Source organism: Eretmochelys imbricata, chromosome 7 (genome assembly GCF_965152235.1).
Source record: "Eretmochelys imbricata isolate rEreImb1 chromosome 7, rEreImb1.hap1, whole genome shotgun sequence".
In the NCBI taxonomy this organism is placed as follows: Eukaryota; Metazoa; Chordata; order Testudines; family Cheloniidae; genus Eretmochelys; species Eretmochelys imbricata.
Window position 1 is genome coordinate 81289793 of NC_135578.1, and position 26036 is coordinate 81315828.

The following is a 26036-nucleotide window of genomic DNA, read 5'->3' on the forward strand; positions in this document are numbered from 1 at the left end:
TTTTACAGCCAGCTTAAAGAAAAAATATTCTGTACACTACTTGAAATTAGCTCTTTTCTGATAAACTGTTTAGTATTAAAGTAAACCTACACAACCCATATATCAAACTGACAAAGTTTAAAGTTAGTTCTCTGACTTGAATGCATTTTAATTATCTTTTTCATGGTATCCATTGGATAGGAAACAAAAATGTAACCTCAAAGCTGGGGAGGGGTGGGGGAGACACATGGGAACAAATTTATCCATGTTTAATTGCATTGAGTTAAACCATGGATCAATTTGGCCACTGGTGTGTAAAATATTATGTGACATGATCCATCACAGCAAAGATAATGTAAAATTTAATAACTTTCAAATGAAATATGAAGGGATTGTTACAAATATTTCATAAATAAAATATACAACACAAATTTATTATACACATTTCATTAGTAACCAGGAAAACAAACAAACAAACAAACAATCTTCTCAGAGGCATAGCAATTAAAATTTTTCAAAACAAACTTATTTAAGCAACATCAGCATAAGTAGTAAACAAGAATACAGCTGTTATAATGACAAGATTACCTTATTCAGCAGCTTAATTCTTGCTAACTGTTCAAAATTACTCAGTTGGTCTGTTGAATTATACTAGCCCATACATAATTCGTTCTAATTAGCTATTTGAAAATGGTCAGGTGGATAACTGAAGATTCTTTGTGCATATGGGTCATTGTCAGTTTCCATTTTCTGTCCCATATAAGTGTGGTAGCTCTCCTGATGGAAGTGTTCACAGTGAAAGTTTATCCAGTCTCTTTCAGTGCTGTATCTCTCTGCTTCAGCAAGGATCCTAGTTAGAGCCATAATGTAACTTAATGCCATCTGAAGGGTCTCATATTTGGAGAGTTTTTTATCTTGACCCCACTGTGGAACCACCTTTCTTAGTCGATCGAAGGCTGTGTTCAGTCCTTGCATTCTTCTCCTTTCCCTGGCATTAGCAGCCAGTCTCCTTTTGGCAGCACTCTCCATTCTTTCTGAGCCACATTTCACTACACAGCCTGTTCCACTTTTGCACTGGGTATCTGACTCTAAACCGGAATCCACGTTTGATTTAGAAGATTTCATATTTGTCGCCACTTTAATACTGAGCCTTCCTCACCCTCCCAAAAAATTTGTAGTAGCTGGAATGTGTTGGGAAAAACAGTCTTAGAATACAATATCTGTACTTCGAGTGTGTTCCCAGAAGTCAGTGTGAAAGGTTTTTGGGGTTTTTTTAGGTTTTTTTTTTACAGCATCTCCAAAAAAATAACCATTTTCCAGGAGTTTTACAATTGTTGCTTATTGTTTAATAAAGAAAAAACAAACAGAACTGTAGTTAGCAACTAGTCTGTTTCTGTCATTCTTTACATTTCTTTAAGCTTGGCAATGAGAGAAATAAACACCATCTCCATTCTCAAAAATTCAGTTTCTGAAGGAAAAAAAAGTCTGTTTAATCCAACAAGATTTTAATGGATTAAACACATTTATTCCGGTGGTCAGTTTGTGTCAACTGGCAGAAAAAGCCCCAGGTCTTCTCAGGATAATGTATTTTGTAATTGAGAACTGTGGCAATCTGAAAAAGACTTTCTGAGAGTGAAAGAAAGATTGCTCCTTCCTCAATTACTGTGGGTATGCAGTGATCATATCTTACAGGCAAGAAGAGGCTTTATAAAAGCAGCAGCAAGAGCTGAGCAGGTGGCAGCAGGTGGGCGGGCAGCTCTCTGCTTCCATCCCAGTACCTTCCCACCCTGGGAACAACGGGGGGGGGGGGGGGGGGGGGCGCGGAGGGGGGGACGACGACGCAAAATTAAAAAAACCCAGAGCCATGTCCAAAGCCATGTCTGTCCAGCACTAACAGCGTGCCATCTGGACTAATGTCTGGCTGGCCTCACAAGAATCACAAACAGTGAGGCAAAAGTCTTTTCAGTGAATAATCTTTTGCAACTCAGCAAAAAATCTCTCTCAACATATAACTAAAAGTATTTATTAGAAACTACTAGGGGTGGCAGAGGTAACCATTAAAAGGATAATTTCATGCTTTGTGGAAATGTATAATACAGTCTAGGACTGTACAATGTTGACTCCAGATGACTGTTTATCTATTAGAAAAGCTTTATGACGCAGAATTTAAATACTATTGTATACACTATGTGGAACATTTCTGTAGGGAGCACAATAGTTCAGTGGGTACTGGAGAGGTGCAATATATTTAATTTTTAAGATATTGAAATTTTGAAAAATATTTCTATAGTAATTAAGATGTAAATATGGACTTATTTAATGGAAAATTAATTCAAAATATATGAGGAGAGAGTGATACACACACATGAACCCTCTGGTTATGTACATAATGCATGCAAACACACAGTATATACAAGTGCCTAAAATTTATATAGAAAGGAAATGTTGCTACTTAGAAATATCTCCAAATAGGTAAAAGGAGTAAAAGGAGCTCAGAACAATTAAAATTAAAAGAAACAAAGATAATCTGTTCACCATCACCAAAAGATAATTTCTGCTGTTGATTATAAAGACCATGTTTAATTTTGGTATTTAATATAATTTCAGCATGTTTTTATTGCTCTCTTTAAAACAGAGATTCACAAATTTACAAGGAACTTTTATTTATTTTATTCTGTCTTTATGAAATATGCAGAACCTCAAAAATGTGTCACACTATGATTTATTCTGTGTATTTGATTTCAAGCTTGATTAAATTGTTACCAAGTACTTGTAAATTAGTAATTTTTCATTAGGGATTGAATACTGTATATTTGTCGAAAACTCTATACTAATTGGTTCCATTATGACTCCAAAACCCCATGTAGTTGTAAACAGTTGATTAATCCCTAGCAGAAACAATGACAATGAAATGAGGTTGAATAATCTGAAAACAATAGAATGCAATTGAACATTAATGGACTCCAGCATGACAGATGTTGAACACCGGCTGTTATGCACAGTTGCTCTGCTCTTAATATTCTGAATCCCAAATGGTCTTGATCATGGGTGGTGATGGGTAGTCCACATTATTCCATTATTAAAATGTCTACTGTGATTTCAATTTTTAAATAAACGTCTTGTTGACATTTCATCAGAATGTCTCACTTATTTTTTTCTACGTGCATTGACCTATTCTCCCCACAGTCAAAAGAGTTCTACCCACTACATATTAAAATATTACTGTCCAAACAACGATTTGTGAGACATTGTTTTTGGTGCTTTTGTCTAAGAGAAAGAGTTGGAACAGTAACTTCCAGAAGACTTGTGCCTACCAACAAATGTAGTTAATTTGTACAGCTCACTACCTACATGAAAAAGGGGAGATCGGAGACTGGTAAATCAATTCTATTTTACTGCTTACTCGGCAAAAGAGAAATAGAAGAGACATGGATGAAGTTTTTCCTTCTGTATTTTTCACTTGCTCTCATACAGTTTGATTTCCCATATATTTTGGTCAGTCTCAGATATTGCTTATGTTGCCTTATTTCCCTTCCCTATTCAGTTCCCAACTTCAATTCATTTTGCAGGTATTTTATCCTTTGATCCAATTTTCTCAATAGTTTCTCAAGTGCTTCATAAGACCTTCCTGGGATTCATCTTCCAAAGGGTACATTACATCTATGTTCTAGACTGCCATAATACTGTGGTGGTAGAAGTCTTTAGAGATCTCTAGCGATAGCAGTCCCATCTGTGTCTCTTACATACAACTGTTTCCCAAGCACACTCTTTTAATCTTACTGAATAGAAAAGTATCATCTCAAATCAGCAAATTAGAAATACCGGAAAGAAATGCTGGATGTATTCAGTGAACCAGATTTCAACAACATACAAAGGACCAAAGTCTACTGTTAATTACTCAAGTGCAAATCCAAGATAACTGCACTGGCTTTTGCAGAGTTATTCTGGATTTATCCTTGCATAACTAAGAACAAAATTTTTCTTAAAATCTCATGTTTTTCTGTTGAAAACAGAAAAAACATAGCTAAGAATATTTCCTTCAGGCTATCTTGATCATGTGTGGTGATAAAAAAAAAAGTCACCAATACTGACTGTACTGTTAAATAACCACGAATACTACAACTACAGAAATGTATTGCTAGTAACTAATGTGTAGTTGATATTTTTATTTTTCTGTTAAATATTATATTACTGTCAGTGTTTTCAGGATTTATCAGTGGCTCCTGAGTTATGGATTTGAGATGTCTTCAGCATGTGACTAAGATTTAAAGCAGTAAAAAGTATGTTAAAAATTACCTGCTGGATCTTAAAGTTAGTTACTGAATTGCCAATTATTATAACAGCTAACAAGAGGAATTTAAGGTCACCTACCTCTGTTACCATAGCAAATATGATTTAATCCTTTTTGTACTAGGATGCCTGGGACCAAGCTCTAATTTTAAAAGGAAGTGGTGGGAGCCAAATAAAACTCATACCACTCAGTAGCATTTCAGATGGAAACCTAGGAACTCACACATTACCTTCTCCAACTATATTAAGAATGGGATGTGTGAAACATCAATGACAACAGCTATTTTACCTGTTCTTTCAGGCTAGAACTAGCTCTTTTCCTTCCTCTCAGGTAGATCCCTTCCAAATACTTTTCCCAAATACTGTTCCCCTGGTGAAGTCTCTTGATCACTGCAGCAGGCTCAAAGGCAATTTATACTGCTTAATTGAAAGACTAGTGCCCTGTATACTGCTTAACTGATAGCAGGGGGATAACTACCAAAATATGTATCTCATTAAGGGACCAACTTCAGGTAATGTTTGACTCAGTTCAGAATAAAAGCTCAGGATGAGGAGCTTAGACCAGACTGGACAGCATAACTGATATAATATACCCAGGGAGTAAGGTACTTGTATGTTCTTTGGCTATACAAACAAACACAAATACTCAGGAAGCTGAGCAGAACTGTATTGAAATATGATAAAAATCCCTTGCAATAACTTTTTCCAGGGCATCTTTAACTTACCTATGCAAGACTTACTTTTCTACACACAGTTCTTCCAAAGCTTAATTTGCCGCAAGTGCTCTTAGGAGTAAGCTTCTCTGACTGTCCAATAGTTTCACCAGTGAAAGCAAATTCCTGCAATCATGTTGATGGGACCTTTTTTTCTTCTCTTTTTTCTCTCTTTCTCACCAGGTCATCTCTTGCTGTTCCCCACTCACCCAGTCTTATTTCCTAAAGTGACACCGAGGGCCTGCCACCTGGAAGCCATAAAGAACAGCCTCCCCAATGGCCCAGGTTGGATTTATATCTCCCATTTCAGCTCTCTTTGAACAAAACACTCAATTTAACTTTGTTTTAAAACATGTTTCTAGAATACAAATATCACTATAGTCCTCAAACAACAATACTGAAAAAAAGGACTCATACTTCCATGAACAGTTTGTGAACTTCCAATAGCCTGAAAGTTGCTTATCCAAACTATTTGTTGAGTAATATGAACAATGAATACACACACTGATATCAGAATTGGTTCATAAAGAGAAAAAAAGGGCTAGGTTAATTGGATAGTTTATTTTGTATGTTCATAGGATGGTTTTAAGGTACCTTTGAACTATTATGGTAGCACAAAGGAACCTTGGCATAGGCCATTGGAAGCCAAGAAATTGTTCAGAGTACTTAGCATTATGTAGCATGTTGTATGTACAACTCCCATTGTCTTCAGTTGCAGTCATGACAGCTCAGCAATTTAGCAAATCTGGCCCCAGGTGTATCACATAGGAGAAACATGCAAATAGTGGCCACCTGTGAAAAGACTGATTTAAGAGACTTGCCCAGCATCACACAGGAACTTGATGGATACATAGCTAGAATCCAGTTCTCCACAGTAGCATTCGACTTCCTTAACCATAAAACCATCCTCTCTTCCTTCAACCATCTGCTTCATTCACACCTTCCAGCTTCTGCAACAAATGAGGCAGGGGTCTTACAAACAGCAGCGTCATTCACTACACAACCCTAATTCATCCCCAGAGCATCATCATCCTGTGCACTGAATGAGGCAGGGAACCTGTGGGAAAAACAGTATGTGATCATATAATTAAAGACTGCATTATAATGCATAGGCATAAGGGAGCCAAAGTCAGCCTACATAGGCAGCCTTAATTCTGGCATTTTCTGACTTTTAAGTGCTTGACTTTGCAACCTTAATGACCTTTAACCACAGGATTTTAAATATAATTTTCAAGAAATTGAAATAACAGAAATTCCAGGTGGAGTCATACTGACTCCCATTTGAGTTTCCAGAAGAGCACTTTAAATCTACAGCACAGACCTCTACCACTTGAGCTAACACACTACATAAAGAAGCAGTAGTAGGGTGTTATCCTCTGTGTGGACAAGCTATTAGAGGCAGAATGAGACCCACTTTGTTAGTGGGTTTCACAGCTATTTGCTCACAGAAGTGGAATGTTGAGACTCAGGAAGGACTCATGCATTGAATTCCAGGCTCAGTAGCGGAGTGTCCTCTAGTGGTTACAAATCCTTCTGATCCCATCTCATGGCCCCTGCCCTGCTCCTATCCAAATCCCCTTCCCTAGCTCCTGTCCCCCTCCCTCCCTGCTGCTCCACCTACACTCTCCAGCTCCTGTAACCCTCTCTCCCTCTGCTTTTACCCTGTCCATTTTTTTACAACGCTGTGTCCCACTTACCTGTGTTACGAATTATACCCAATAGGTCACATACAGGAACTGCTGCGAATTATACCCGATAGGTCACGCACAGTTCGAGTCTAGGCTGAGGCACACGAACAAAGTCCACAACTGCAGAGTTCCCAAAGATACTAAGTTTATTACTCTCGAGCGTGGTGCCCCCCTGCTAATCAGGAGGGGTCCCCAAATGCAGGTTATACAGAGATCATGTACCTTTTAGCAAAGCATGTTGCCCTCGTGCATTGGAAACCTTAGCCAATAGACAAACCCTTCCCTTATCTACCACCTATCCCTGCTAAGTGCATCCCCCGTGCTAAACCATTATTTCAACTAGACAACATGGTCCTAAAGCAATGCACCAGTAGCCTTTCTTATCAGGATGGAAGGCTCACATCAGGGCCAGGAGGCAGGGAGTTAGGAACAGACAAAGAACAGAAACTAGGAGTCGAGACAGGCTGGAAACAAAGGGGGGAGGGGTTTACAGGAATGCAGTATCTAAGGAACACTCCTCCTGGTGCATGATGTGTTTGCTTTTAGACAATGGTGGGCCCCAAACCAAAATGGAGTCACATATGCACATATGCTAACTTTTCCTTAACACTTGCAAGCGGAACATTGAAAGCACAGGGAAGACAGCTTCCCTGTTTTCAGTTGTTGTGCCCAGCCCCACAGCTTCTGGGAGAAGTAATTGCATAGAAAGGCCTGCTCATTCCTGGCAATCCCAGGTTGCTAGCATGCTCACTGCAGATGAGATCTTAGAAGCTGTGTTATCAGTTCTGTCTATAATACAAAACTACAAGGTAACATCCACAACCACTTCCCTCCCAGCAGCTATGAAACACCAACTTGAATTCAGCGACTCCCTTTCTTCTTCTACCCTTAGCACAGACAGTGAGAGCCTCTCACATATCATTTTTATCCTATATATGTTCCAGAAACAAGACCATCTCAAATCTACCACTGTGCAAAACATATATTATTTTCTTAAATTGCAAAAGTGATTCCCTGCATAATTTCTTAAAACTTTTTCTGAGGAACAAATATAAAAAATGTTAGTTACCATTTGCATTAATAATTTAACCTGTCAAATGGATTATTTTTTTCAGATTTCATAAGGAAAATAATCCATTTCTATGCTACAACCTGGAGTGTATGTAAATCAATAATTATTTTAATAAGTTAACGATGGAAATGTTGAAAAAGTTAAAAATTTCATCCGGATATAACATTACTCGGCCCATGGGGTTTATATCTTATCCCAACCCTCCTTTTTTTTTTTTTTTGCCTAATATAAACCTCAAATTTACCAAAATGCCTCCTATTGGTTTGCCTAATCCTACATTGTAGTCTCCAGCCTTATAGGTGACTATGGAGCAGTATCCCCCGATGGAAGGAAGGGCTTCGGAGCATCTCTGCTGATGGTGGATAGCACCAATTGTCCGAACTGCGGGTCAGCAGCAGAATGTTGTTCTAAGGCATAGTGTTTGGTAAATGTGTGTGCCGGGGCCCTGCAAATGTCTAGAATGGGTACATTACTGAGAAATGCCACTGATGTGGCTAGTGCTCTGGTGGAGTGCATATGAATCCCAGCTGGAGTTGGAATGTTGCTCTGATGATAGCACAGGTGGATATAGCCAGAAATCGACTTAAATAGTCTTTATTTGGAGATGACCTCACTCTTCATAGAATATCACGGTTGGAAGGGACCTCAGGAGGTCATCTAGTCCAACCCCCTGCTCAAAGCAGGACCAATCCCCAACTAAATCATCCCAGCCAGGGCTTTGTCAAGCCTGACCTTAAAAATATCTAAGGAAGAAGATTCCACCACCTAGGTACGCATTCCAGTGTTTCACCACCCTCCTAGTGAAAAAGTTTTTCCTAATATCCAGCCTAAACCTCCACCACTGCAACTTGAGACCATTACTCCTTGTTCTGTCATCAGCTACCACTGAGAACAGTCTAGATCCGCCCTCTTTGGAACCCCCTTTCAGGTAGTTGAAAGCAGCTATCAAATCCCCCCTCATTCTTCTCTTCTGCAGACTAAACAATCCCAGTTCCCTCAGCCTCTCCTCATAACTCATGTGTTCCAGTCCCCTAATCATTTTTGTTGCCCTCCGCTGGACTCTTTCCAATTTTTCCACATCCTTCTTGTAGCGTGCAGTCCAAAATCGGACACAGTACTCCAGATGAGGCCTCACCAATGTCGAATAGAATGGAACGATCACGTCCCTCGATCTGCTGGCAATGCCCCTACATATACATCCCAAAAGGCCACTGGCCTTCTTGGCAACAAGGGCACACTGCTGACTCATATCCAGCTTCTCGTCCACTGTTACCCCTAGGTCCTTTTCTGCAGAACTGCTGCCTAGCCATTCGGTCCCTAGTCTGTAGCAGTGCATGGGATTCTTCTATCCTAAGTGCAGGACTCTGCACTTGTCCTTGTTGAACCTCATCAGATTTCTTTTGGCCCAATCCTCTAATTTGTCTAGGGCCCTCTGTATCCTCTCCCTACCCTCCAGCGTATCTACCTCTCCTCCCAGTTTAGTGTCATCTGCAAACTTGCTGAGGGTGCAGTACACACCATCCTCCAGATCATTTATGAAGATATTGAACAAAACCGGCCTCTGGACTGACCCTTGGGGCACTCCACTTGATACCGGCTGCCAACTAGACATGGAGCCATTGATCACTACCCGTTGAGCCCGACAATCCAGCCAACTTTCTATCCACCTTATCGTCCATTCATCCAGCCCATACTTCTTTAACTTGCTGACAAGAATACTGTGGGAGACCATGTCAAAAGCTTTGCTAAAGTCAAGGAACAACACGTCAACCGCTTTCCCTTCATCCACAGAGCCAGTTATCTTGTCATAGAAGGCAATTAGATTAGTCAGGCATGACTTGCCCTTGGTGAATCCATGCTGACTCTTCCTGATCACTTTCCTCTCCTCTAAGTGCTTCAGAATTGATTCCTTGAGGACCTGGCTCCATGATTTTTCCAGGGACTGAGGTGAGGCTTACTGGCCTGTAGTTTTCTGGATCCTCCTCCTTCCCTTTTCAAAAATGGGCACTACATTAGCCTTTTTCCAGTTGTCCGGGAAACCCCGCCCCCCCCGATCGCCATGAGTTTTCAAAGATAATGGCCAATGGCTCTGCAATCACATCCGCCAACTCCTTTTGCAATCTCGGATGCAGCACATCCGGCCCCACAGACTTGTGCTAGTCCAGCTTTTCTAAATAGTCCCGTACCACTTCTTTCTCCACAGAGGGCTGGTCACCTCCTCCCCATGCTGTGCTGCCCAGTGCAGTAGTCTGGGAGCTGACCTTGTTCGTGAAGACAGAGGCAAAACACGCATTGAGTACATTAGCTTTTTCCACATCCTCTGTCACTAGGTTGCCTCCCTCATTCAGTAAGGGGCCCACACTTTCCTTGACTTTCTTCTTGTTGCTAACATACCTGAAGAAACCCTTCTTGTTACTCTTAACATCTCTTGCTAGCTGCAACTCCGTGTGTGATTTGGCCTTCCTGATTTCACTCCTGCATCCCCGAGCAATATTTTTATACACTCTGTGACTGATAGAAAGAGACGCGATGATTTTCTAAATGACTTTATTCTTTCTAGGTAGAAGGCCAGAGTTCTACAGACATTGAGAGTGTGAAGGGATGCCTCCCTGGCGTCGGCGTGAGGTTTTGGAATAAACACAGGTAAGTAAATCAGTTGGTTTAAATGAAATGTGGAGATGACTTTAGGTATAAATTTAGGGTGGGCTCTTAGGATCACTTTGTCTTTATGGAATATAGTATATGGCGGGTGTGCCATTAGGGCTCCTAGCTCCCCTACTCTTTTTGCTCAAGTGATCACGATAAAGGAAGGAGACCTTCATCAATACATGTAACAGTGAGCAAGTCGCAAGGGGTTCGAATGGTTTCCCCATGAAGTTAAGGTCCCATATAGGAGTAGGGTATTTCAGGAGGGTAGATGTTGGTCATGCCCTTTAAGAATCGTTTGGTTGTTGGATGGGCAAAGATTGTGGTTCCATCTACTTTATCACGTAGGGAGGTGATTGCTGCTAAGTGCATCTTTATAGAGCTATTGGAAAGGCCCACCTTTTTAAGGCCTACTATGTAGTCCAGGACTCTGGGTAGAGGGACAGAGTGGGGCAACATATGATGAGCCTCATATCAGGTGCAGAAGCGTACCCACGTATGTTTTGCGTGTGCTCTGTTTGCAACTATTCAAGAGAATGTCTTTTACTTCCTCAGAGTAATCCTGGTCCAAGCTCATTAGCCATGGAATAACCAGGCCTTGAGGTGGAGAACTGCTAGGTCAGGGTGAATGATGCGACCAGCATCCTGTGTCAAGAGGTGAGGAAGCTGTGGAAGGGTTCAAGATGTGCTCACCGCCATCTGTGTTAGGCGTCTGTTCTTGTCCTGTCTGATTTTGTGTAACACACGGCTCAGTAGAGAAACTGGGGAGGGGACATGGAAGCGGTGCTTCCCATTTTATGAGGAGGGCATCGCCCAATGAATGATGTCCAAGCCCCACTCAGGAGCAATATTGAGGGCATTTCATATTGTGGGCTGTTGCAAATGAATCTACAGTTGAGAACCCCAAACAGGTTATGAGGGTCATATGGTCATGAGGGTAGGGTAGTCCATTTCCCAAGAGAAACTGAAGATTTCCTGGACAGACGTCAGGATATGCTTCTACAGGCACAATGTTGCAGGCCGCGCAGCAGGGACAGGAGGATGATGAAGAAATTTGGCAGCGTGTGACCTCCAGAAGAAGAAAGGGGAGCGTCAATGTACCAGCAGCACAGATACAGGTAAGCAACCGTTTTCATGTTCTCTCCACAGGTACTAATGCGGATAGTGGACTAGATGATACATCTGAGGGAAGGGAACAGAAGGAGACTCCGCCGATTGGAAGGCATGAGATCCACTGTCCTAGGGATGGGGGTTCCACGACCACAGCTCCGCAGAGCAGGAGGTGGGTTGTGGTGGTCAGGGACTCTGTCATCTATCTGCCGCCCCGACAGGGAAAACCAAGAAGTCTGCTGCTTGCCAGGAGCTAGGATTCACGATGTGACGGAGAGACTGCCGAGACTCATCAAGCCCTCGGATCATTACCCCTTCCTGCTTCTCCACGTGGGCACCAATGATACAGCCAAGAATGACCCTGAGCGGATCACTGCGGACTACGTGGCTCTGGGAAGAAGGATAAAAGGAGTTTGAGGCGCAAGTGGTGTTTTCGTCCATCCTCCCCATAGAAGGAAAAGGCCTGGGTAGACACCGTCGAATCGTGGAAGTCAACAAATGGCTACGCAGGTGGTGTCGGAGAGAAGGCTTTGGATTCTTTGACCATGGGATGGTGTTCCAAGAAGGAGGAGTGCTAGGCAGAGACGGGCTCCACCTAACGAAGAGAGGGAAGAGCATCTTCGGAAGGAGGCTGGCTAACCTAGTGAGGAGGGCTTTAAACTAGATTCACCGGGGGAAGGAGACCAAAGCCCTGAGGTAAGTGGGATACTGGGAGGAAGCACGAGCAGGAGAACACGAAAGCGGAGGGCTCCTGCCTCATACTAAGAAAGAAGGACAAACAGCAAGTTATCTCAAGTGCATATACACAAATGCAAGAAGGGAAACACGCAGGGAGAATTGGAAGTCCTGGCACAGTCAAGGAATTATGATGTGATTGGAATAACAGAGACTTGGTGGGATAACTCACATGACTGGAGTACTGTCATGGATGGATATAAACTGTTCAGGAAGGACAGGCAGGGCAGAAAAGGTGGGGAAGTTGCATTGTATGTAAGAGAGCAGTATGACTGCTCAGAGCTCCAGTATGAAACTGCAGAAAATCCTGAGTGTCTCTGGACTAAGTTTAGAAGTGTGAGCAACAAGGGTGATGTCGTGGTGGGAGTCTGCTGTAGACCACCGGATCAGGGGGATGAGGTGGACGAGGCTTTCTTCCGGCAACTAATGGAAGTTACTAGATCGCAGACCCTGGTTCTCATGGGAGACTTCAATCACCCTGATACCTGCTGGGAAAGCAATACAGTGGTGCACAGACAATCCAGGAAGTTTTTGGAAAGGGTAGGGGACAATTTCCTGGTGCAAGTGATGGAGGAACCAACTAGGGGCAGAGCTCTTCTTGACCTGCTGCTCACAAACCAGGAAAAATTAGTAGGGAAAGCAAAAGTGGATGGGAACCTGGGAGGCAGTGACCATGAGATGGTCGAGTTCAGGATCCTGACACAGAGAAGAAAGGAGAGCAGCAGAATACAGACCCTGGACTTCAGAAAAGCAGACTTTGACAACCTCAGGGATCTGATGGGCAGGATCCCCTGGGAGAATAACATAAGGGGGAAAGGAGTCCAGGAGAGCTGGCTATATTTTAAAGAATCCTTATTGAGGTTACAGGGACAAACCATCTCAAATGTGTAGAAAGAATAGTAAATATGGCAGGCAACCAGATTGGCTTAACAGTGAAATTCTTGCTGATCTTAAACACAAAAAAAAGCTTACAAGAAGTGGAAGATTGGACAAATGACCAGGGAAGAGTATAAAAATATTGCTCGGGCATGCAGGGGTGAAATCAGGAAGGCCAAATCACACCTGGAGTTGCAGCTAGCAAGAGATGTTAAGAGTAACAAGAAGGGTTTCTTCAGGTATGTTAGCAACATGAAGAAAGTCAAGGAAAGTGTAGGCCCCTTACTGAATGAGGGAGGCAACCTAGTGACAGAGGATGTGGAAAAAGCTAATGTACTCAATGCTTTCTTTGCCTCTGTTTTCACGAACAAGGTCAGCTCCCAGACTACTGCACTGGGCAGCACAGCATGGGGAGGAGGTGAGAGAAAGCCCTCTGTGGAGAAAGAAGTGGTTCAGGACTATGTAGAAAAGCTGGACGAGCACAAGTCCATGGGGCCGGATGCGCTGCATCCGAGAGTGCAAAAGGAGTTGGCGGATGTGATTGCAGAGCCATTGGCCATTATCTTTGAAAACTCATGGCGATTGGGGGGGGGGGAGGGGTTTCCCGGACAACTGGAAAAAGGCTAATGTAGTGCCCATTTTTGAAAAGGGAAGAAGGAGGATCCAGGGAACAACAGGCCAGTCAGCCTCACCTCAGTTCCTGGAAAAATCATGGAGCAGGTCCTCAAGGAATCAATTCTGAAGCACTTAGAGGAGAGGAAAGTGATCAGGAAGAGTCAGCATGGATTCACCAAGGGCAAGTCATGCCTGACTAATCTAATTGCCTTCTATGACGAGATAACTGGCTCTGTGGATGAAGGGAAAGCGGTTGACGTGTTGTTCCTTGACTTTAGCAAAGCTTTTGACATGGTCTCCCACAGTATTCTTGTCAGCAAGTTAAAGAAGTATGGGCTGGATGAATGGACGATAAGGTGGATAGAAAGTTGGCTGGATTGTCGGGCTCAACGGGTAGTGATCAATGGCTCCATGTCTAGTTGGCAGCTGATATCAAGTGGAGTGCCCCAAGGGTCAGTCCTGGGGCCAGTTTTGTTCAATATCTTCATTAATGATCTGGAGGTTGGTGTGTACTGCACCCTCAGCAAGTTTGCAGATGACACTAAACTGGGAGGAGAGGTAGATATGCTGGAGGGTAGGGAGAGGATACAGAGGGCCCTAGACAAATTAGAGGATTGGGCCAAAAGAAATCTGATGAGGTTCAACAAGGACAAGTGCAGAGTCCTGCACTTAGGACGGAAGAATCCCATGCACCGCTACAGACTAGGGACCTAATGGTTAGGCAGCAGTTCTGCAGAAAAGGACCTGGGGTTACAGTGGACAAAAAGCTGGATATGAGTCAACAGTGTGCACTTGTTGCCAAGAAGGCAATGGCATTTTGGGATGTATAAGTAGGGGCATTGCCAGCAGATCGAGGGACGTGATCGTTCCATTCTATTCGACATTGGTGAGGCCTCATCTGGAGTACTGTGTCCGATTTTGGACTGCACGCTACAAGAAGGATGTGGAAAAATTGGAAAGCGTCCAGCAGAAAGAGCAACAAAAATTATTAGGGGATTGGAACACATGACTTATGAGGAGAGGCTCAGGGAACTGGGGATGTTTAGTCTGCAAAAGAGAAGAATGAGGGGGGATTTGATAGCTGCTTTCAACTACCTGAAAGGGGGTTCCAAAGAGGGTAGATCTAGACTGTTGTCAGTGGTAGCTGATGACAGAACAAGGAGTAATTGTCTCAAGTTGCAGTAGGGGAGATTTAGGTTGGATATTAGGAAAAACTTTTTCACTAGGAGGGTGGTGAAACACTGGAATGCGTTACCTAGGGAGGTGGTGGAATCTCCTTCCTTAGATATTTTTAAGGTCAGGCTTGACAAAGCCCTGGCTGGGATGATTTAGTTGGGGGATTGGTCCTGCTTTGAGCAGGGGGTTGGACTAGATGTCCTCCTGAGGTCCCTTCCAACACTGATATTCTATGATTTGTTCAATAAAAGATGTCATTTTACTAAACAGGTTGTAAGTGTAGTTAGCTAACAGAGCAGAGTAGTTTGCTATGTGAAATTGCAGTGAGGACAAGGAATAGGCTTTACATCCAAAGAGGTGGAGCCTTTTCCAGTCTTTGTCATGAGGGGTGGTTTTGACTGGTGCTGCTTTCCCCTTCAGTTTACAGCCTCCACAACCAGTGAATTAGGAGCTGGACGTGTGAGTAAGAACTCGGCTCCTTTTGCTGGCACATAGGATTTCCTGTCCGAGCGTTTGCAGGACGGTGGGATAGTGGCAGGTGTCTGCCATATTGTCTTTGCAGGGTCCATGATGGCTGAATTAATGGGCAGGGCTACCTTCGCTGACGGGGATGCCTGCAGGATGTCAGTAAATTTGTGCTGGGTCTCTGGCAGCTCTGCTGAAGAGATATCAAGGGATTCTACCAGTCTTTTAAATAAGTCTTGGAAGGATTTAAAGTTGTCACCTGTAGTGGGAGGCCGTGGCATAATTGTTTTGTCCTAGGATGAGGACGAAATATGAGTGGGCGGCAGTGTATCACCTAAAGGGGCCTCTTCCGGCTCCTCTCCCTCTTCCTCCTGGTCTTCTGATGGCGGTGGTCCCCTCGATGATGGGGACTGAGTAGTCCTAGGTGCTGGAGGGTTGGGCGGTATAAGAGTTTGAGCCCTATAAATTGCCAATAGGTCCCATTATGGCCAAGCGGATGGAATACTAATGGGCAGGGGCATCCATGGTAGTGTCTGCCAGTTGTGCCCTTGCATGGGTGGCTGCTGGTGTGAGGGTCCAGGTTTCGGGGAGGAATGGCGAGGGGTGAAAAGACTTAAGTCATCCCCTTCCTCATCATTGCTAGAGAGTGGTGGTGCAGATCTAGCAGGAGTGCCTATTCGGCTTGGTCCTGGCCTGATTGGGGTGTCGTCGGTACCGAACAAAGGGGTTGCCAGCGTGGAGGAGATTGCCAGCTCCACCTGACTGGTAAAGAGCTGCAGTACTGGGAAACTCGGTGCCATGGATTGCAGCATGGTATGCTCTGACGGTGCCGAGGTCTTGCTAGGCTGTGTATATGTGGCAGATGGCACCATTACACTAGTCGGTGCCAAGGCGTTCTTAGGACTGTCAGTGCTGAGCTAGGGAGCTTAGCTTTTGCCCATGCACCTGAATGAGAGCCTGGCCGCGTCGGTGACTTGGCTCCTCGGGACATCTCGGTACCAGATGTTCCTGGTGCCTCTCAGTCCGAGGTTCTTGATGCTATCGGTACCAGGGCAGATTTTTCGCCAGGAGACCGCTTCTTTTTTTTTTTTGGGAGGGGGGGAAGGGGGGGAATCTCTTTGTGGAGATGACTGCGACTGATGTTTGGTCACCTTCTTAGGTGCAGGGTCCTTTGACACAGTTTATGTGGAATCCTTGTTTGAGGCTGTCGCCAGAGACTGTTGGCCAGGAGGGGTCCTGGACTCTGGGTCAGAGGCTGGCCGGAGGGATTTTTCCATCATTAGGAATTGTAGTTGGAGGTCCCTGGCTGTCAGTGTCCTGGCAGATATTTTTTTTGCAGTGTGGACACTTCTGAGATACGTGGGTTTCCCCAAGACAGCGGATGCACAGAGCGTGACCATCCGATATAGGAATTGATATCCTGAAGGTTAAGCACCGTTTAAATCCGGGGGAACCAGGCATGGCTGAGAAGGTTTGGAGTTCAGTCACCATTGGCGGAGCGCTGCTGTGCGGGGTGAGCGGGGGGAAGAGGGACGGGGGATGAAGAAAATAAGGGTTTTGGGGTTTTTTTTTAAACGGGTAAATAAGGATGGGAAGTGGGGAAGACGAGAAAGAGAACAAATAAAAGTGAAGATTAAGCAATATACGAGTTGGATGGAGCGCTGCTGTCATTCCGACCTGAGCCAAAGGCAGTAGAGAAGGAACTGAGGGACTGTTGGCAGCGCATGCTAAGTAGCCACTTGGAGTGGCACTGCTACTACAAATCTCCCACTACAAGCACAGGGCGCCAAGACACCTAAATTGGATTTCCATAGGGATGCTCCTTGAAGAAGAACCAAGAATTCAGTGATTAGAGAATTCTCCTGAGAGATACGACTTGAACAAGGGGTCTCTTTTCTCCCTTTCCGGCAGAGTTGAATCTTGGTTTCCCACATCCCAGATGAGTGCTCTAAAACTGGGCTAAAAGTTATAATGGGGGCATCTCTTCCTCCCGATTTTGAATGGGACCCAGGCCAGTAGGCAGCCTTGGAGCAATCCTCAAACCAGGTGTTCACTTTCCTGATCTACAAGTTGTGCTCAGAGCACATCTAGCTCCACATAAAATGGCAGGGGAGGCACAACCTACCTTATCTCCTTTAACCCAGTTCTTAAGCATTTACATTGGATGTGCAAGAACCTGGTTCAATTCCTCCTTCTGCCTGATGAGGAGAAGAGATGTGAAAAGGGGTTTCTCACCTCTCAGGTGGGTGCTGTAACTACTGGACTGTGGGATTTTCTGATGTGGGTCTCCCTTGTTCAAGCCATTCCACTTTGTATTAAATAATTAAATATTAATTGGAGCAGAAAAAGAGTGAGAATGACTCCATAGCCTAGTTATTAGGACACCATCATAGGACCTAATCACATCAGCCACACCATAAGAGACTCATTCACCTGTACATCTACCAATATGATATATGCCATCACGTGCTGACAAGTACTGTCATGTGCTGCCATGTACATTGGCCAAACTGGACAATCTCTACACAAAAGAATAAATGGACACAAATCAGACGTCAAGAATTATAACATTCAAAAACCAGTCAGAGAACACTTCAAACTCCCTGGTCACTCAATTTCAGACCTAAAAGTCACAATTCTCCGACAAAAAAAATCTTCAAAAACAGACTCCAACGAGAAACTGCAGAACTGGAATTAATTTGCAAACTGGACACTATTAAATTAGGCTTGAATAAAGACTGGGAGTGGATGGGTCATTACACAAAGTAAAAACTATTTCCCCATGCTAATTTTTCCCTTTACTGTTACTCACGCCTTCTTGTCAACTGTTTGAAATGGGCCATTCTGATTATCACTACAAAAGTTTTTTTTTCTCTTGTTGGTAATAGCCCACCTTAATTGATTGGTTTGGTCTCGTTACTGTTGGTATGGCAACACCCATTTTTTCATGTTCTCTGTGTATATATATCTTCCTACTGTATTTTCCACTGCATGCATCCCATGAAGTGGGTTTTAGCTCATGAAAGCTTACGGACAGATAAATTTATTAGTCTCTAAGGTGCCACAAATACTCCTAATTTTTTATTAATACAGCACTAATTTGAGAATTTAAATGCACAAAATCAAGGACTAATGGAACTCTCACTTATATTTTAAAATCTACACTAACAATCAGTCATCCAGAATATATCATCATTGTATGTGACTGTGACTGAGTTGATGTTGCCACAGAAACACTACACTAGTCTACATTGGCTAAGGACCTGGCTCTATAGTTTTTGAATCTTGACTTTTGTAAAGTTAAATCCTCAGCCTCAGCGTTTTATTATCATTAACAGAGTTTAATACACACTGGAATTGGATTACAATTAAATCTCCTATATATAACCAATTAGAAAGAAATCTCCAAATTGTCAAAGAACGAATAAACTTAACAAATGGCACAGTTTAACGCTGACAGAAAAAACAAATCATGACCAAACTGTGCAATGCAACTTACTGACAGAAACACAGATGTAAAACCATAATGGAGAATGATGTCAAAGGATGCTATAAGATTTTTTTTTTTTTTAGATTCAGGAGGAGTTATTTTCTTGTGCAAACAGCCATAAAATTACAGCCCACCCCCTGCTTCTCATTGATTTCCAATTGCCACAGTTTGCCAGATGCTGTTTGGTCTAAGTGCTGCCTTGACCTCCACTAGTGACGCTGGCCCCCTTTTGCTTTGTTGCACGGTATTTTCCCAGCAGGGAAGTCCCACCCCACTAATATTTGCTGTTGCAACTTTTGCTGGAGGCTTATAGGTTACCCATATGTTGTAGTATAAGGGCCAGCCTGACTGGAATTAACTCAGAAGTGGCGTCCAGCGTTGTGGCTGGAGCTGTCCCAGAAGAGATTATAAATGGCCCCAAACTAATTAAATATTTTGTCTCCTGCTGGTAAACAAAAAAGGACTGAGGGCAAAAACATAAAAATGCCTGATTTAACTAGGATCTGTAAGTAGCTTCACAAAGGCAACCCTGAAGTCAGCGATGCATGCTTTAAAAGCCTCTAATGGGTCAAAGCAGTTACATAAATGAGACATTTAGTTTATTTTTCTTAGGTATAGGTACTCACAATCAGTGTCCAGAGTATTTCATACTAAGATTGGTGGGGGTGGGAATCAAGCTATCTGTATTTAACTTGAAAACTTACTTAATTTTCATTTTTACAAATGAAAACAGCCAAAAGACAAAATACGATTCTTCCATAAAGAAATACAAACTGAGGAAAATTACTGTATTTTCAGCAATGTCTGGAGGATTTGTGGCTAAATTATCAAAGTGGTGTTTCATAAGGCTGAAATTAAAGGAGCCTTTTTTAAAAAGTCATAATTTTAAAAATCTTTGTTTTCACTCAAATGCCTCCCTGAATGTGGCAAAAACAAAACAGCTCATGTTGCCTAGATTATGGCTTAAGGGTCTTTGACATTCAGCATTAAGATGTATTTTATTCCATTTTCTCAATAAAAAAACAACAATGTGATAGAGTTTTAAAGGCTGGGATCCATTATAGGACTTAGGCACTGCAACACTGAGAGTGACAGCACTTAACTTTGAGGTGCCTAGAAAATAACAGGAACAACACTGAGATCCACAACTCCAAGTTAGGCGCCTACAATGAATGGGAAGAGACAGGCGCCTAAGAATGCCATCTCCAAAAGTGAGCATAGTAGGTTGTTCCTTACCTAAGCCAGTCAATGAGAGATACCAAGAGGGCTGCATGTCTGTATTTAACATTAAATTAATTTAGACAGACCATGTTATGTTTCTAAATATTAAGCTATCACTTAATCTTAAGAATATTCTATTTTGAGGTATGTTTTAGGATGTTATGTGAAAAATTACTGATGAGAGTTCTACAGCTAATTAGTTGTTTCAAGCTCTAATTTTGCAAAGACTTAGATGTGTGTAGTCCACTGAACTTAATATGACTATTCTTGTGCACAAATTTAAGCATGTGTAAGTTTTTTCAGGACTGGGACCTCAATTTTGCAATTCTCACAGTGTTAATGAAGATAGTGCTTTGTTAATAACAGCAGTGCATTAGCCTTTTCAGGGAGTGAATGAGTTACATTATTCTACCAACTGTACGCCCATTTTGAAGTACTCTGTCTTGTGGACTTTATTTCAAAAACCAGAGAGTAAGTACATTTTGGTCTTTTGTCTTATTTGCTGCAATTTGCAAAGACGGTTAGGAATTGGGTGAAAAGATAAAAAGATATGTAGAAACAAGACGGCTGGCTAAAGAGAAAAAAACATATACAACACTTCCCTTTTATGTTACTCCATCACCACATTTTAACATTGTAATTAGAGTAACTGCTATGCAAATTAAGTCATCCACACTGTTTAACTTATAGCTTATGCAGTTGGTTGTGAGAACTGCTGCAGTTTTAACTAAAGATCTCCAAAATTAAAAGGGAACATTAAAAACGTTTCTATGGCTACATAGCTATAAATTTCTATAGCTATAATGCTTTTTTGCTGGGACCCCCTTTGAAAATATTTCATGCTGTGACGATCCCCACACATGTACCATGCTACCCTTACTTCTGTGCTGCTGCTGGCAGTACTGCCTTCAGAGCTGGGTGCCCAAACAGCAGTTGCTGCTCTTGCAAATCCCCTACAATACTCTTGCAACCCTCTTTTGAGTCGGAACCCTCAGTTTGAGAAATGCTGCTATAGTGGTTTGTATTTTTCCCTAGACACTTTCATGCACAGCTGCTCATTGTCCTATTGGACAGCAGAATGCCACAGCTTTTTCCTCAGGACATGCAGGTGAATGAAAGACAGTTGAATGGATTTTAAGCAGAAGCCTGCACATGGGGCAGTATATGCCCACTCCATTTCACATACCAGGCACTTAACTAGTTCCAATGGGGGGTTTCAGGACTACCCAGAACCAATAATTCAAGCTGATCCCTGAGCTTACTCTCCAGGACTTAGCTCACTTATGAGTTTTCTAACCCTCCCCCTCGCAGGTAGAAAGTACCAATGGGGGACCTTGTTCTGTGAAGAGTTCAGGCCTCCCCTTCTCTTTACCAACACGAAGTCCACCTACAAAATCCCAGGTCTCATTTACTTCTGGGAACTGGCCCTTTTAGCCTTTATCTCCAATGAACACCAACTGAAAGTTGTGACAAACTACACAGACTCTATTTTCTTTTAATATTAGACTTCTGAATCCTAGTCTTCTATACCCCTTCTGAGCCTCCAGAATGCTTCAGGGAAGATGAAAAAACCACCAGCTTCAGCCAATTTGGCCCAACTGGAAAAATTCCTTTCTAATTCCAAAAAGAGACAATTAGTCAGACCCCCATCATCCTAGTTAGTTAGTCATTTTTCTACGTTTTATTACTTTAGACATATCAGGAATGTCACATTGTGCTTTCTCTCTTAATAGTGGAGGTCTCTTGGAGAATCCAGAGATATGGATTGGGAATTTTCTAAGCCCCTAATTAAAGGAGTTATTAAAATTTAAGACAAAAAGCTTTTCTTACTACTATATATTCAGGCACTTGGGTTAAATAGATTTTAAACAAACAAAAAATTTTAAAACATTCCAAAAAACTGTTTTCTTTCTCAGTTAATCAAGTTTCTCTTGGTATCTGTCATAAACCAATCTCTTTTCTTCAATTGTCCATACACAAGATCTGAATTTCTAATGTAAAAATACAGCAGGCCTTACTTATACACCATACAGAAGCAAAAGCAACAAAGAACATACTAAATTATTTTCTTTATAGGTCACCTTAAAGGATGAAGACATAAGTGTTTGAATTTGGTAACAATAACTACTTTTTTGTGATTAAGATCAACTGAAAACTGTGACTCACATAGTTATGTATAGTGAAACCAGTCCTAGCTCCAGGGATCAGTGACAATGTTAGGGACAAACATCAGGCAAACCCCCAAGGCTCAGGAGGTGTGCTCTGCACCATCAAATAGCCACAAATCCAGGCTTTGTAACAGAGCCTGCCTAATCCACCTTACAAAACCATAACAAAACCCAATGGCTGGAAGTAGAATCTAGAAATCTTAAAGCTGGAAATAAAGCACAAATTTTTGAAAGTGAATGTAATTAGCCATTGGAACAATTTCTCAAAGGATGTGATGGATTTTCTATTAAGTCTTTAAATCAAGATTGGATATTTTTCTAAAGTATAAATTCTACTTCAACCACAAGTTATTGGCCTCAATTCAGGAATTACTTGATTTAATACTATGGCCTGTGTTTGGATTAGATGGTCACAATCATCCCTTATAAATCTATGCATCTATGTAATGCACTACAGACCACTAAAGCTATATGGGAATCCAGAACGGATCCAGTAAATCCTGAGAATGCAAACAGTTTTGACAAAAATTAGATGCAGACCAAAGCCTTCATTTACACCTTCAAATGCTTCTTTCTTCCGACAAGCTTCACCTCTATTTTTTCTCAGTGGAATGGCAGCCAGTTCACTTTCATCCATATCCCTATCTCTATCAAACACTCAGAGAATAATGACATCATAGAACCCAGGTTCAATGTAAAGAAGACGTAAAGCTGAATATCATTAACATGTTGACGACACTGCATCCCAAAGCACACCACCATCTTCCTCAGTGGTTTCCTATGAATATTGAATGAGACAGGTGACAATATGGAAACAAAGAATTATACAAATGTAGGTCTGGAAGGGACCTCACCTACTCCAGCCCCCTGCACTAAGACAGGAACAAGTATAAAAGTACATAACATGAAGGACTCCACATGCGAAGGCCTTTGGGAAAGACAAGCAAATATCTATATTATAAATAATCATTTTTTCTAGATTGTAATTAATGAATTTTATAAAAAGCAATTATATTTTAACCAAGCTGCACCATCTTCTAGTTGTGCAAGGCCCTTGCATGGGTGCACAGGGGGAGGAGGGCAAAAGGAGCCTTGCAAAGACGAGGCATAATCAGTCCCTCCTCTCAGGGGACAGCAGAGACTGCTCCCTCCTATAGCTCCAAGAGGTGCAAGACACCTCAAAGGGGATGGGGAAGGAGAGAAAGAAAATGGAGCCATGGTCTCTCTACCACTTTGAACTTGCCAGAAGAGATGGCCAGGTGAAGGGATGGGATCACACTGCACCATTCTAGAGGATGTAGAGAGGGCGCATGGCTCCACCAAATCTTCCTTGACCCTCTCCACAATCTTAGAGAATGACGGACTCTGCACATTCCCCCATGTGTCTGGGAATTCTGGCAAGGGTTTTGTCTCCTGAGGTACATCTCCTCGGAGAGCTCTCCCTGAGACAACATAACTGCACCACGCCTCAGTCAGACCTGTGCCTTAATGACACAGTTGATCCTTTGTTAGCAAATGTTAAAAAGAAAGAAAGTACTAATTAATTGGTCTTCTGGTTGGAACTAATTCAAAAGGTGTCTTGAAATATCCTGGGATACAACGTACTCTGTTTTCCAGAGAATCAATCAGTCTAAGATTGATGAAGGGCTGCTAAGGTCAGGTGTGCAAACACAGAACCATCTGCAAATTCTCCTGGGCTGGTACCTGCAGTGGTGCAATTTTACAAGAGCAGGTGTTTGCTTTTAATTTACATCTTGTTTTTCTGCTGAAATTGTTATTTTACTGAGCAAGAGTCTTCAGTTCCTTATTAAATGTAATATATTGTTTATTGTTGCTATTAAATATTTTAGTTATGTCACATAGTTTTTCATAGTTGTAATAAACAGATTTCTTAAAAATATAAACCCAGATGTAATAGAAGAGATGTTTGTGTTAAACACACAAGTCAATCACACATTTCTTCAGGAAGTTGATATCCAGAGTATTTTTCAGAGCATTGCCTCTTCACTTTCAAAAAAGAGGCACTTGTTCTGAATGGAAACAATATAAGTGGTAGCCATTTCTTCTGAATTTGCTCAACTGCAATGCTCATTATCATTAAGATTATTTATTTCTGTTAGTGCCCCCAGGAGGAAGCTTTTATGAAGAAAAATGATTGACAAAATACAGACCAGACAAAATCAAAAAGTCCAAATCTAACCCCACCCATTGTGAATTAGAAGAGTTTTGGTTTCAGGGATCTGGAATCAGACAAATCCCTTTGTTTTGGGTCCAAAGCAGAAATAAAACCACGAAGGACCTGATTTTGATTGCAGATTCAGGTCTCTGACCTTCTGTCATCTCTACCCAGGCCCTGCTGCCAGCTCTAGGTAGTCTAATATCTAGAGGCCAGATCCTTAGCTGGTATAAATTGTTATAATTCCATTCACTTCAACTGAGCTATGACAATTTGCAGACATTGAGGATCTTGCCTTAGATATTTAAACCACACTCGTCACCATATAATCTCTATGTGAGCATGGTATCTGAGCTCCATCCAGGTTATGCTTCTCCTCACCACCCCAGAGTCATAGTTATTCCTGTCTCCTCCAAATCTCTGCGTCCCAATAATCCCCCAGGTGAAGCCACGCCTTGGATCATGCCATGCATTTGCTTAATTTAATTTTACCTACTTCATAGTTTTATGCAGCACAATAATTATTCATAGGAAAAACAACATTTTAGTTTGATAATGTCACAAGTGAGACAGGGAAACCTGAAAAGTGTAACATCCTGCACAAGACTATAACATAGATCATGAAGCCAAGAAAAGAAGAGGTCTGGTTTTATCAGTTAATAAGGCAAAACACCTAAAGCTTTGCCAAGAAAAAACACAATGTCCCAAAAGCTAATCTCTCGCTAAAAAAAGCTTCGAAATATCTGTGTGATATGTCAGGTTCAGGTTCCCTTTTGAAACAGATTAATGAGATTTTCTAATGCTGAAGATAACTTTTGTATCAAAACAAAATTAAAAGTTACAAAGACAAATCAACATAATGCTCATCTTTTCTTTCACTTACAGGGTCCCAATCTATAATCTAAAAATAAAAACTCAGTGAAGTCAAAGGGAGTTTTTCCTGTGTAATGACTGGTGCATAAGACAACAGCTCAAGTTCAGAACTGATGCATGCACGTGCTGTTTTGCTGTGGTTGATCATATTTAAACGCCATCACATATTTAAATGCCATCACAGCAATGCCACTGAATCCTTAAAAAAAAAATAAAAAAAAATCAAGGGTTTGGAATAATATCTGTGTCTGAATGAAGACACCATGTTGTAAAGCCAATCTTTTACTTCAAATGACTCATCTATAAAAATTCACCTTTGTCCATCCTGTAGTAGATATTAAAGCTAAAATGTTCAAAAATGGGCTCTGATTTGGAGTTGTCTCCATTTCATGGTGACCAATTTGAAGCACCTCATCTTAACGTGTTTGAACTTGGCCACGCAAAAAAATGAGGCACTTAAAAAAAAAGGGGGCCCTTTTGAAAACTTTGGCTCTCCTATTTGTGGGGCTTTCATCAGATCCTACAGGCTTTCACAATTTTATATAACTTTCAAATAACCCTTTCCAGTCTGTTCATATCAGCAGGAGGGAACAGTCTCTGCTACAACCATTCAATCAGTGTTCTCTTTCAGACTTCTCTAATATACAAAGATATTTTCATTATTTTTACTTTCCAAAATCTTATGAAACATACACATTTTCTGACTGTTGTACAAAAAATGTTTAGGGAATAAAATAAAAACT

At 41.8% G+C, this 26036-nt stretch overlaps 1 protein-coding gene across 1 annotated transcript; it reads right to left on the reverse strand.

The window, feature by feature from the left end:
- Positions 1–651: 651 nt before the first annotated feature.
- ATOH7 (atonal bHLH transcription factor 7) lies at positions 652–1104 on the reverse strand. Its single transcript, XM_077822843.1, has one exon. It carries the CDS (start codon positions 1102–1104, stop codon positions 652–654), a length of 453 nt encoding a protein of 150 aa, XP_077678969.1.
- Between the last annotated feature and the right edge of the window lie 24932 nt (positions 1105–26036).